This window comes from Loxodonta africana, chromosome 3, assembly GCF_030014295.1.
Source record: "Loxodonta africana isolate mLoxAfr1 chromosome 3, mLoxAfr1.hap2, whole genome shotgun sequence".
Classification (NCBI taxonomy): Eukaryota; Metazoa; Chordata; class Mammalia; order Proboscidea; family Elephantidae; genus Loxodonta; species Loxodonta africana.
Genome location: NC_087344.1, coordinates 80,911,768 through 80,925,216, shown reverse-complemented (window position 1 = coordinate 80,925,216; position 13,449 = coordinate 80,911,768). Strand labels below are relative to the sequence as shown.

The 13,449-nt window shown below is 44.0% G+C and overlaps 1 protein-coding gene across 7 annotated transcripts in view; it reads right to left on the bottom strand.

The window, feature by feature from the left end:
* ST3GAL3 (ST3 beta-galactoside alpha-2,3-sialyltransferase 3) overlaps window positions 1–13,449 on the bottom strand; it is a 282,832-nt gene that overhangs the window by 37,205 nt on the left and 232,178 nt on the right. For all 7 annotated transcript variants that reach the window (XM_064281851.1, XM_064281849.1, XM_064281850.1 and 4 more), the window contains 4 exons: window positions 7,428–7,522; window positions 2,998–3,061; window positions 2,030–2,125; window positions 1,537–1,723 (listed from right to left, as the gene is read on the bottom strand). In XM_064281851.1, coding sequence (XP_064137921.1) covers window positions 1,537–1,723; window positions 2,030–2,125; window positions 2,998–3,061; window positions 7,428–7,522 — 442 coding nt within the window. The remainder of the gene's footprint in view (window positions 1–1,536; window positions 1,724–2,029; window positions 2,126–2,997; window positions 3,062–7,427; window positions 7,523–13,449) is intronic.

The following is a 13,449-nucleotide window of genomic DNA, read 5'->3' as shown; positions in this document are numbered from 1 at the left end:
AAGGATGTGCCAGGAGGGGGTGGGCAGATGGGTAGAAGGCCAGCGGGAGAAAGCAGCCCCCAGGCTCCATGGAGTTCAGCAGGGCAGACCCCATTTCCTACCATTTCTCTCTTACAGTGGCCTACCTGCAATCACAATTCTATTGTCCTCAAGGCAAAGAGGAAGGCTCTGAGGATGCTACTGTCTCAGGCCATAGAGTTCAGAAAACATTGGGGTACCCGTCCACCCCCATTCTCTGCTGGTTTGTATGCGCCTGCTTGCAGGTAGGGCTGGCCAAAGCCAGATCACTCTGCTGCCCGGCCCTTTTGTTTCTTCAGGGAACTGGCCTGGACCCAGTGGAGCCTGGCTGCTTCATTCAGCCTGGTTCTGAGGTGGGCTCCCCTTGCCCACTGTCCCACCTACCTGAATTTCTCGACCTGACTTCTGTCTTCTCTCTTGCTTGCTACCTACTTGTCACTGCCTGCACTTCGCCTTGCTTGGTAAAGGCTGTGGAGTTAAACCAAATTACACTGAGACCCCCGCATGCAGGTTAAGCTGTTCCCACCCCCAACTCTCCTCTAAACCTCCAGAAAAAACAACCAGCTTCTTGCTGTAGGCAGAGGGCCATCTGTCATCATCCTCCTCTGTTAAGAGGCTTGGGTATTGGAAGATGAATGACCTGAACTTTGCAGTACCCCTACCCGGGACGGGGGGCAGCTGCTGACAGCTGGTTGTGGGGGTGCAACCGGACAAGTTGGCAGGTGTCCCTGTAGGCCTGGAGCTGAGAAATAGAGGTCTCAAGAGGAAGCTCAGTGGGTGGTCTACTAAGGAGCAGTCTGACCCTACTCTGTCATACAAGTTCCCAAAAGAAATGGGCCTAGACCTTTGCCTGCCTGGAACAATGAGTACAGAATCTGATCATCCCTGAAGGGTAGACTCAGGCTGAGTGGCAGGTAGGGGACCCTGCTACAGGGCAGTAGTAAAAGTACAAAGTGGAGAGAGGCCAGAACTTAAAGAGTTTGGGAGTTGGCACCCTCTGATTGAAGGGTCTGCTATCCCTGTAGAATGGCCCCAGGGCCCAAGTAGGCCTTCCTTCCCTGGCTGAGAATGAGGGTAAGAGCTATAAGACTGGAGTCAGAGAGGCCTCACAGAGGGTAAGAGGGTGCTAGGGAGGCAACTACAAGGTCAAGGCACGAGAGTGTGAAGATTTAGAGTACTGCTGGGCTGAGCCAGGTAAAAGCGTTTCTTACCCTGGGGATCTAAGGCCAGGGAACGGCCCCCAGGATCAGGGTCTAGCTAGAGAAGGCCAGCCAAGAAAGGACCTGGAGCCTGGGTATCTGGGGGTAGGTAGCAGATATCAGGCATAGCAAGTCCAGGGCCTCTGTCCCTTGGTTGTGTTTGGATATCTTTCAGCTTTGGGTCATTAATGCTTCTTTGAAAGGTTCCTTCTTGTCCTTTGCTGGGTTCCAGGGAAAGGGGCTGACTTGGAAGCTGGGGAAAGCCAGAGAAAGGCCCAGGTCAAGAAGGGGAAGTAGGTGGTGCACACGGGGAGCTCACCACTCTCTCCTTGTAGACGATGTACTTCAACCACTTGAAGTCCTGCCACTTGAAGCCAGCGAGGACAAAGAGAGAATCACGTTCATATTGCTCAGGCCGCTGCATGGCGCCCTCAGGGTAGGTGATGCGCAGGGTTGTTTTGCTGCCCACATCCTTCTCAAAGCCTTTCACTGGTGCTGAGTTCAGTCTACAGAGAGCAGGCCCAATGAGAGCCTACCTTGAGCTCCATGCATGTGGCAGGGGGGCACCAAGGAGCTCTAAGACTTCCATTAACATGGGCTTGTGTTTGAGGAGGCATCATGACCCCAGAATGCCCCAGTGCTCCAGGTACAGAGAACGAAGAGCACAGGTTGCCTGGTTTTTCTTAAGCCTTCTGTTGACCCCAGCCCAACTGGCCAGATGGACAGACAGATGGACAATTTTCAATGGGCTCAGGGCTTAGGGTTTGGGCCAGGACACTCAGGTGCCCAAGGCACTGATTTGGGGAGCTTACCTGACCACGATGTCATAGTCATCAATTCGTGATCCCAGAGACTTGTTGGCAAGGACACCTCCATTGCCCACGATGATGCAGCGGCGGCAGCTGAGGCTGAGGGGGAGGCAGAGGCTTCTGTGGAGAGCTGTCCACCAGGTCTCTCTTCCCCCTGCCCCTTTGGCTCTTGACCTTATGTCCCTAGACAGGACCAGGCTAGGATAGAGGAAGAAGACCACTGGGCTTCTGGTAGCATTTCTGAGAGGGAGCCAGGAACCAAACTGTGCTCGCCAGGCTGCTTGGGGCGCTCTAGTCCTCCCTAGTTCCTGACACTCCCCAAGAAAAACAAGGGCATGGGAAGGGCTTGTGTATTAGCCTTGGCTATGGTGAGGAAGGCGGTTCTGGTGAGATGACATTCTGGGGTGAAGGTTCCCCAAGGGTCAGTGAGGTTTAGGAAGCTTTCAGGAGAGAAGGGAAAGTAGGCTGAGCTGAGGGCTAGGCCAGACAAGCAAGGAGAACGGGATGGGACTGGATGTTCCAGAACTTAAGATTGCTTCTTTTCAACTCAAAAGTCCCTAGACTCCCAGCAGCCACACAGGGAGGCCTACTAATTTTGCTTCTCCTACTACTGACCTTGGGGCTTTGCCCATCCAGGATCTGTCAGCTTCAGAGCTGACTTAAGCCCTGTCCCGTTCAGCTGTCACCACCCAGGTTCTCAGTCCAAATGCTGGGCTGAGTGTCTTCAGTTCTTACCCTCAAACCTCTGAAGTCTGAGAACTGGATACCCTTGCTAAGTGCTTACAGACTCAGGGTGCAAGCCCAGTGGACTAGTCCACCTTGTCCGCTCCACCTGTGCCAGTGTGCGTACTGTATGTGCATGTGTAGATATGCTGGAGAACCTGACCATGTCCAGGAAAGGCCTCTGGGCCTGAACTTCTCTGCACATACCAGGCAGATCGAGGCAGGAGGGTGGTTTGCGAGTGGCTCACCTGTCCAAGGCAGGGGTCAGGCGGTACTCTTTGGTGACTGACAAGATGGCTTTGATCAGATTATCTGTGAAGAGGAGAAGGAGGTTACTGATAGAGAGTCACTTAAACTCCCATATGTTTGCTGATAATCCAATTTCAATGCAAACCCAGTCTCAGCACAGGTTCCTGAAGCTAGGGAGGAGGTGGCAGAGGGGAGAAGGAGATCTGGAAACAAGGCTGGACTGGGCTACTGCACTGTCTTTCTCTCTGAGAAGGGGGCTGAGAGGCAGGAGAACAGGTAGGCATGCAAATCTCTGCCAGCTTCCAAGCCCTGGTGTGCAGTTTCTCTCCCTGCTTCCCCATCCTCTCCTTGGAAATCTCACCTGGTTTTCTGGAGGCTCTGGAGTCCCCAGGACATGCATTCCCAGGCCCCAGGATCTTGCCTGGAAGCTGGGACATCTCGGTCTCCCCCAGAATGGGAGTCCCTACTCAGAGATAAAGATCATGGTCTGCTTACCTATGTGCCTCCAGGGCTACACATCCAGCAAACACCAAGAAACAAATGAGGAGACAACCAATGACTGAAGAGCTAGAGTGATGCCAGCCAGCTCACCCAGTCAGACCACTTTGACTTATCTTCTGATACCACCGTCCCCTCACTTCCCCATCTAACACTGCCAATCTCTTACCCCTGTTCTTTGCCAGGCTGTCTACCTCTTCAACTCTTCAACCCCCTGCAGCCTGGTGTCTGCCCATCTGCACTCAGCAAGGACACCTATGAGCTCTGTGCTCTTAAATCTAGTAACTGCTATTCAGACCTCATCCTTCTTGGCCTCTCTCTGGCTTTAGCATTATGAATGATGACTGCTCCCCTTATAAACTCTGGTGTAAGGAGAGGAGAGAACATTGGGTTTGGAGTCCAATCCTGGCTTTGCTACTTAGGAGCTCTGTGACCTTAGATAAATGACCTACTGTACTTTCTCTGAGCTTTAATTTTTCTCATCTTTAAAATGAAGATGGTAATTTCTATTTTGCAGGGTTTTAATGAAGATAAAAGATAATGTACATAAAGACCTACAATTAAAGTAAGTATATTGGAACAAACACAATGGAGAGTAACTTAATAATATTAAATAAAGATGGAGATATACATATGCTAAGATCCTGCAGCTCTACTCCTAGGTATACAGAATTGAAAAACTCACACAAGTGCTCAAGGAGACTTGTAGAAGAATGTTCATTGCAGAACTGTTGTAATAGCAAAACACTGGGAGCAGCCAAAGGAAATTAGATCAAATGTGGTACATGGAATACTATACAGCAGTTAAAAATCAATGACCTAAAGCTACGGGTATCAATATAGGAATATCTAAAAAACGTAAGGTTTAGCAAAAAGTCAACTTGCAGAAGATTTAATATATGTGTGTATATACATATACACATACACATATATGTGACCAAAGAAGAATTGACACCTTTGCATTATGGTGTTGGCAAAGAATATTGAATATACCATGGACTGCCAAAAGAACAAACAAACCTGTCTTGGAAGAAGTACAGCTAGAAAGCTCCATAGGAGCAAGGATGGCAAGACTGCCTCTCACATACTTTGGACATGTTATCAGGAGGGACCAGTCTCTGGAGAAGGGCACCATGCTTGGTAAAGTAGAGGGTCAGGAAAAAAGAGGAAGACACTCAACGATATGGACTGACACAGCGGCTGCAACAATGGGCTCAAGCAAAACAATGACTGTGAGGATGGCACAGGACCAGGCAGTATTTTGTTCTGCTGTACAAAGGGTTGCTATGAGTCGGAACCAACTTGATGGCACCTAACAACAACTATATACATATATAAACCAAACTCGTTGCCATCAAGTCAATTCTGACTTACAGCAACCCTGTAGGACAGAGTAGAACTGCTCCATAGAGTTTCAAAGGAGTGCCTGGTGGATTTGAGCTGCTGGCCTTTTGTTTAGCAGCTGTAGCTCTTAACCACTATGCCACCAGGGTTTTATATATATATATAGAGAGAGAGAGAGTTTGGTTTTATATTTATGTAGATATATATGTGTGCATGTATATACACAAACAGCACGCGTCTTCTATGTTTGTTTGCCAGCTGTGCCCTCCCCTTGTGCTGCTACACACATATATCAATATACATAAAACCAAACTACTTGCCATGGAGTCAGTTCCAACTCATGTGTATCAGATCAGAGCAGAACTGTGCTCCATAGGGTTTTCAATGGCTGTGATATTTTGGAAGTAGCTTGCCAGGCCTTTCTTTTGAGGTTCTGCTGTGTGGATTTGAATAGCCAACCTTTTGGTTAGCAGCCAAACACTTAACCATTTGTGCCATCCAGGATTCATATATATATAAGGTCAGTACAAGTTGGGATTGAGTTGAAGGCAATTTTTTTTTTTGGAGGGATATTGTTGATTCCAACTCATAGCGACCCTATAAGACAGAGTAGAACTGCCCCATAGGGTTTCCAAGGAGTGGCTGTGGATTTGAACTACTGACCTTTTGGTTAGCAGCCTAATGTTTAACGCATCTCCAGGGCTCCTATATGTCTGTGTGTGCGTGTGTATATATACGTATATATAACATGCAAAAACAATACCATGTTTTTTAATGGATATGTAAATATGCAGTAAAAATACATGAAGGCATAGGAATAATAATACCAAAACCAGGATAATGGCCACCTGGAGGGGACGGAGGGGAATGAGTTGGGAAGCACTACACAGAAGTTTTAATTGTATCTCATGTTTTATTTCTTAAGCTGGGTAGGCATACATGGGTGTTCACTATATTACTCTCTATACTTTTTTGGTATGCCTGAACTATTTCATGTAAAGAAAAGATGCCACCAGAATTAAAAAAAACTTTAAATTATAAAGTTCTAAAAGGGGGTGGGAGATACTGCCACATGTAGCAGAAAGGTCAAGTTAAGGACTGAGAATATCCTTTGGGTTTCACAGGGCAGTAAGCAGTTTCACTGGAACAGCAGGGAGAAGATATTCTTCAGAAGTAAATGGTAAGAAAGAGGAGGCAGTAGGCACAGCTAATCCTTCTAGGAGTTGAATGAGAACAAGGTAAGGAAACAAACTTTAATGAATGTTCTACACTAAGGTGCCTTCAGATATACCTAATGGTGGGCTTCAGAGAAAGCCAGAGATCCCCCTTCTTTTCCCACCTCCAATTTCACCTCTGAGGTGAGTATACTGCAACTAGTTGGACAAGGTCAAGGACATGGATTGAGTTTTACTTTCTAGGAAGAGAATCTTAGCAGAAAGGGTATAAACTAGCAGGTGCTCCCTTCTTGCTGGCCGATGGGCTCTGTATTGGCGTTTCCTGGCCTTCGCAGTTATAGATAGGATCAGAGCCAGGAGCATGGATTTAGGAGGAAAGACTAGGCTGCTTGGTAACCTACACCCACAATAAAGGAGTTCTTCCTATGTTCCAGCCCAATCCATTAGGATGTATCCCTGGAGGTTTGAGGTCAAAGCCCCAGTTCAAGAGTGTCCTTTTGCTATCCATTGTTTTCTTTTTATGGAGGGGTAGGCCAGCAGAGTAGAAGTTTCAGGGATTCTTGAGTCCTCTGGCCAAATAACATCACCCTTTTAACAGTTACTAATTGTGATCACAACCCTATACGATGGTATTATTCCTTCCAGCTAACTGATGAAGAAACTAAAGCACAGAGAGGCTAAGTAACTTGTCCAAGGTCACAGACAGTAAAGAGGCAGTACAGGAATCTGATCCCTCTATGTCTGACCCTAAAGCCCAAACTCTTTTCCACCATGCCACAAAACAGTGCAGAAACTTGACAAGAAGATGGAACTGTTAAATTGTTAGCGATCGGAAAGTCTTGAGTTAGGAGAGAACTATATGGGTGAGGTCCTTAAGGCAATGGAAGTGGACAATTTTTGAGAGCACAGGTGGAAAGATGAGCCTTGGACAGGATGAGAAAAGACTGGAAGAGCAATTAGATTAAGATGATAAGCAGCAGGAGGGATGATGGAGGAGTTTCACGGCATTCCTGTGGCTGTTTCTTGGGAACTTTCCCCCTCAGGCCCAGTGTTCTAGTCCTAATGTCTCTGGTACACCTTTCCTGGGGTCTCAGAGCACCTGTACTTCTCTCATCAGAGTTCTCCTTGTTGTCCTGAGTATCTGTATCCTCCACTAAACTGGAGTTTTTTGAGGAGAGGGACCATATCTGTCTACCTCACTGTTGTATATACCTAGCCTCTGGCAAAACAGTGGGATCTGATCAACAATTCTGTTAAAGAAATACAAAAGGAAGGAAGGGAAAGAGGGAGAGAAGGTAAAGGCACTGTTGAGAGTGGGGAGTTGGGGATGGGTACAGCCTTGTCCCAAAGTATAGGGAGATAATTTGGGGAATGAGATGTTAATATAGAGTGGGACAGCATCCCCAACATACCTTGACCTTTGATACCAAAAGGTGGCACAAATTCCCGGATCCTAGCCCACTTGCGGAAGGAGTCATCCAGGAACATGGGTGCTGGCTTGGAGAACCTGGAATACAACAGGGCTGTTAAGAATACTAAAAATGCAATAGGCTAGAGTACTGGTTGGGTCTTCTGTGCATCTATCTTGGCTGTGGATCTGCTGGAAGCCAGCCCTTACATCCTTACATTCTGGCACACGCTCCCTCCCCAGCCTGGTCACTGGGTAGCTGCTGTGGGGGTCTGACAGATCTTGCTCAGAGGAGCCTGAGCTGAGGAGGCAAGCCTGGCTAGCCCTTGTGTGGTCAGCTGTAGGAGCAGACAGACAAGATTTGTTCAACAAGAATCCACATCTCAGACCGGGAAGCTCTCCAGAAGGTTATCCATGTATTCATCAAAGTCACTGCTGCCTAAACTGTTTCTGCAATCTGGGAGCATGGAGATGAGGCACTGTGCAGTTAAGGGGAAAATATCCAAAAATACAGTTAGTGTAGGCAGACACAATTTTGGGGGAGAATTCTGGGAGGTAGACCACCCAGGATGAGGAGGAAGGAGGATTCATCATGAGAAGGAAAGCAGGTTAAAAGCCATGGGAGACAGTAGTTTGATAGAGAGGAGAAAGAAAAAGCAGTGTGTCGTATGCCTGGGAGGCAGAGTTGAGAGGAGAGGTTTAAGACAAGTAGGAACTTGAGCACATTTGTTGGTGGAGAGAAGGAAAGAGGGAAGATAAGTTCCTCAGGAGGTGGGGGAGGGATCCAGAGCTTAAGGGGAGAAGTTAACTTTGGCCAGGTGGGAAAAGGGGAGAAAAGAAAGGGTGAAGCTATGCTGAGCTGGGGAGAAAAGAAAAGGCAAGGTTTACTCTTCTTGGGAAAGCAGAGCAGTGGGTAGGGCAGGGTGTAGGTTTGGGGAGGACAGAGGAAAGGCAGAGGCTTGCGGAGGGGAGTCAAGTGGAGAGAGTGAAAAAGTACAGGAAGAATCAAGCTCTTCAGTGATGCTTGGAGAACACGACTTCACGTGGTGCCTGACACTCCGGTTTGAGGCTGTTTCAGGGCACCTCTCAGCCCAGAAGATGGCCAGCACCTAGCTGGTTACTGTGTGCTGAGAATCTTGCAGTAGCCCTCGTGGCAGTGGTTAAAAGTTTGGCTGCTAACCAAACGGTCAGCAGTTCCAATCCACCAGCTACTTCTTGGAAACCCTGTTGGGCAGTTCTGCTGTGAGGCCTGTTTAGGGCCTTCCCAGCCCAGACTGAGTGTGTGGAAGCCCATGCTTGGGCTAAGAGAAATTATTTGCCTCAGTGGTTCTGTCTCTTTATTCCAAACTCAACCCAAATCACTCCACTGCCTAACTGAAGGCTGGAGGAGAGAGCCTTCCTAGCACAAAAGCTAGGAATTACCCCTCGGAATAGACTCAACAGCAATCAACAACAAAATGTACTATTATCACAGGCATCCATTTTTCATCACCAACACCATTAAAATCAATCACCATTACCCAGAAGAAATGGTATCTGTAATCACTTGGAGGTCTAATATTATTAGAGATTTTGAAGTGAACTTGAAAGAGGCAAAACACTTTTAATCCTGCTCCCTCTCCCGTCATTCATTGCTAAAAAAAAAAAAAAAGATGCCAACACTTGATAGGGTTGAAAGTCATTTCTGCATAATGGCTTTCCCTTGGACTTCTTAATCCCAATCAGTTAGCTAGCACACTTCCTCCTGCGTATAAAGGTAATGCTATTTCTTGTACTTAGTATATAAAACTCAAACAAATGAATATATTTGATGTTTCACCAGGGGCCCTGATGATCCTAGTTATGGCTTTTGTGTAATATCAAAGGAAACAAAGCCCCTGGATAAGCCTGCATCAAGAATCTCTCTTTCTGGGTCAGAACTGAGCTTACAAAATTTTTTTCAAATTTCTCAGATCAGGCTGGATGTCATATGTTAATAAAATCTCGTAAGAACTGGACAAATGATCTCAACATATTTTTTTCCTTTTCCTCTTCCTCTTTTTTTCAGCTGATTAGAAAGTTCATTTTATTAATTTTTACTTGAAAAAACTTTATTTTTTGTGACAACTATGTTGTTGTTAGATGCTATTGAGTTGGTTCCAACTTACAGCGACCCTGTGTACCACAGATCGAAACAGTGCCTGGTCCTGTGCCAACCTCACAATTGTTGTCATGCTTGAAGCCATTACTGTGGCCACTGTGTCAACCCATCTTGTTAAGAGTCTTCCCCTTTTTCGCTGACCCTCTACTTTACCAAGCATGACATCCTTCTCCAGGGACGGATCCCTCCTAATAACATGTCCAAAGTATGTGAGACAAACTCTTGTCATCTTTGCTTCTAAGGAGCATTTTGGCTGTACTTCTCCCAAGACAGATTTGTTTGTTCTTTTGGCAGTCCATACCCATTAAACCCATTGCCATTGAGTCAATTCTGACTCATAGACAGAGTAGAACTGCTCCATAGAGTTTCCAAGGGGTGCCTGGTGGATTCGAACTGCTGGCCTTTTGGTTAGCAGGCGCAGCTCTTAACCACTACATCACCAGGGTTTCCTGGCAGTCCATGGCATATTAAATATTTTTTGCCAATACCACAATTCAAAGGCATCAATTCTTCAGTCTTCCTTATTCATCGTCCAGCTTTCGCATACATATGAGGCAACTGAAAACGCCATGGCTTGGGTCAGGTGCACCTTAATGACAAGGTGACAACTATAATACATGTTAATTTAGGAAAAAATACAGATAAGCAAAAATAAAATAAAATATACCCACAACAACATAATTAACCTTTTAGTATATATCTGTACTGATGTTCTTTTTCCTATATTATTTTTTAGGCTTCTTTATAGATGATTTTTTTACTTTATAATATGAAAACTTTTTTATGCAAATGAACATAATTTTCTCCTCTAACACAGAGACCGAGTCAAAAAACAAAAATCATAAGCTGCTGGTTACATAATACAAATTGACCCAAAAAGGTGAAATGTAATAAGATAAGCAAATGAAACTATGACCAAAAAAGGAACTGCCATATTAGTAATAGAAAGTAAGAGTTCCCGGGAAAAGCATTAAATGAAAAGGGGTTCTTTTTTTTTTTTTTAAAAAAAAAAACCTTTCCCTCTAGTGTATAAGCTATTTATTTCTTGTTCTTATTTTCTATTTTCAAAAAGTTCTACTTCATCTCCTTCTTTCATCATCCCTTTATGTTTTAAATGCTTATTTTGTATATTCTGTTTATATTCTTTGAAAGATTGAGCCATCTCACCTCTAACATTTTTTTCTGCTAGTTGGGGTGCACTTTGTTGCAAAGGGCACTCTTTTTTCCTCCTCTGTATACATATATTTTAAAACTTTTTTTATTACAGAAAATTTCAAACATATACAAAAGTGGAGAAAACAGTACAGGTAGTCCCGATTTATGACACACTCAAGTTATGATGAACCGGTCCCGAACTTAGGACCGTCAGTGTATCTGGAACATTGCATCTTCTTGGGAGAAAGCTACTGGAAAATGCATGCAGGGGATATGGAAAAAATTGCTGAGTTATGTGAACACGCTCCAAGGATTTGATCAGGATAACAGGATGGAAGAGATCAGTAGAAAAATCATCCATATGGCAACAATGCTGAATTTAGAAGTTGGTATCACCAGTGTGGAACAGCTCATAGATCATGAAGAAGGGTAATTGACAGATCAGGACTGAAGGGATTTTGAAATGTAAAGAAATGCTGAACAAGAAAGAAATAATGAGGAAGAGGATGAGAGGAGTTGCTAAAATATTTTTTTACAGTGAAAGGAATGGCTGGAGTTTTTTCTAAACTAAATCAAGGACTTCAGTTGCCTGAAAACACTGACCCAAACACTCTGCTTTGCTAAAGTCAAGAGGCAGATTCAGGAAGCAGTGAGATGTTGCCATGAAACTTAGGAAGGAAAAAAAGAAAGGGAACACACAGAAACTCTCATTAATTTTCTGACTAGAAACACCATTCCCATTCCCAGGGATAATCCAGATGATCTAGAACCATCCACAAGCGGAGTTATTACTGCAACTGACAAAATGCCAATGTTGTCCAGCTCTTCTTCATTGTTAGGGTAAATTTTTATGATTTGTGTATTTTTTATGTATGTATGTATTAAAATATCTCTTCAAGTTTATATGTAATGTTTATAACTTCCTAAGACAAAGATTGGATTTATGAATGTACTGATAATAAAAGGCAATAATAACGAAAACTTAAAAACAAAATTAGGTATTTGACTTAAGCCAGAACTGATTTACCACGGAATCATCAGAACGGAACCCCGTTGTAAGTCGAGGACTACGTGTATAGTGAGCCCCTGTGGACCCACCACCCAGATTAAACAATGACCAATCACAGGTCATTTTGTTTCTTTTATGCCCCATACACTTTCTTTCTGGATTATTTCAAAAAATCTCAGAAATCATTTCATCCATAGAGTATTTCAGTGTTTATCTCTAAAAAGTAAGGACACTTAGAAACACACAACACACACCCTCCTAAAAAACTCTTCTTAAAAACAGTATCAAACCTAAAAAAATTAACTATAATTTCTTAATAGCAAAAATAACCAGTTTTCAAATTTCTCCTATTGTCTCACTAATATTTTTTTGTTTGTTTTTATCCAGTAGTTGGTTTATTTAGCTCAGAATTGAAGCATGATCCACACATTGTATTTGGCTGCTCTCTTATACCTCTTTTTCCTTTAAAATTTCTTTGCTGAAGAAAATGGCTTGTTTGACCCATAGAGGTTCTCACATTCCATATTTTTCTGCTTGCATTCAGAGATTGTTTTAACATGTTCCTCTGTTTCACTCTGCATCATCTGCAAACTGATGGTTAGATGTGGAGGTTTGATCAAATTCAGGTACAATTTTTTGGCATGAATACTTAACATACTTCCATCAGGAGGCACATATGAGATATGGTTGTCTCTCTGTGATGTTAAGATTGACTGGTGGGTTCAAGTGTCCAGGCTGGAACTTACAGTGTTTCTAGCAGCTTCTCACTTAATGGCTATAGCAGCCATTAATGCCCAGACCCATTATTTCTTTAGGAGATGCTGGAATACTATAAATTCTCATCAAATATTTGGTTACCCTAAAGTACTGGTCAGACAGGAAAGAGGAGATAAATGTTTGATTCTCTCTCTTTATTTACCAACTTTCAGGATAAGGAGTTGATTGATTTCTTAGCATTTTTCAAAGGTGATTAATGAGGCTTTAAAAAAAATCATGATAAACACATACATTTCACCATATTTGACATATGTCAATCCGTTGCAACTATTACTCATTTGGTACTCAGATTATCCCATCTTTGGCCAGTGGAGCTTTTTCAGCTCAGATCCGGAATCCTTTTGGCACACCCCAGTAATCTTTGATAACATCCTTGCTTTCTAGTATGAAAAGATGTTTCAGGTTCATCTTGTACATTTCTTGCCCCACCTGGATCAGCCATTTTCCCAAGGAACCCCCATTCCTCTTAAATGGAAGTGGTATTTAGAGACCACCATCTGGGTGGCTGCGGAGCCTTGGTGGTGCAAATGGTTAAGTGCTCGACTGCTAACTAGTAGGTGGGCAGTTAGAACCCAACCAGCTGCTCCACTTCCATAAAGATTACAGCCAAGAAAAGTCTATGGGGCAGTTCTACTCTACACCTGGTCACTATGGGTTGGATCTGACTCAACGACAAAAACAACATCTGAATGGCTAGGGGTGTTCACGTTGCCATGGGTTAGTTATTGTTTCCAGGCCTTCTCAGTGACAAAGGTAGAAAATGTTTTTTAAAGAAAAAATACATCACGCATTCATATTGACATTCCCAATTCCAATTTAGGATTATAAGATTTGTACTTACCTTCTTTTTAACAGTTTGAGATATAATTCACATACCATAAAATTCACCCATTTACTAACCTTCTTTGATTTTAAATTAGCATCTTCTCTTAAACTGACATACTT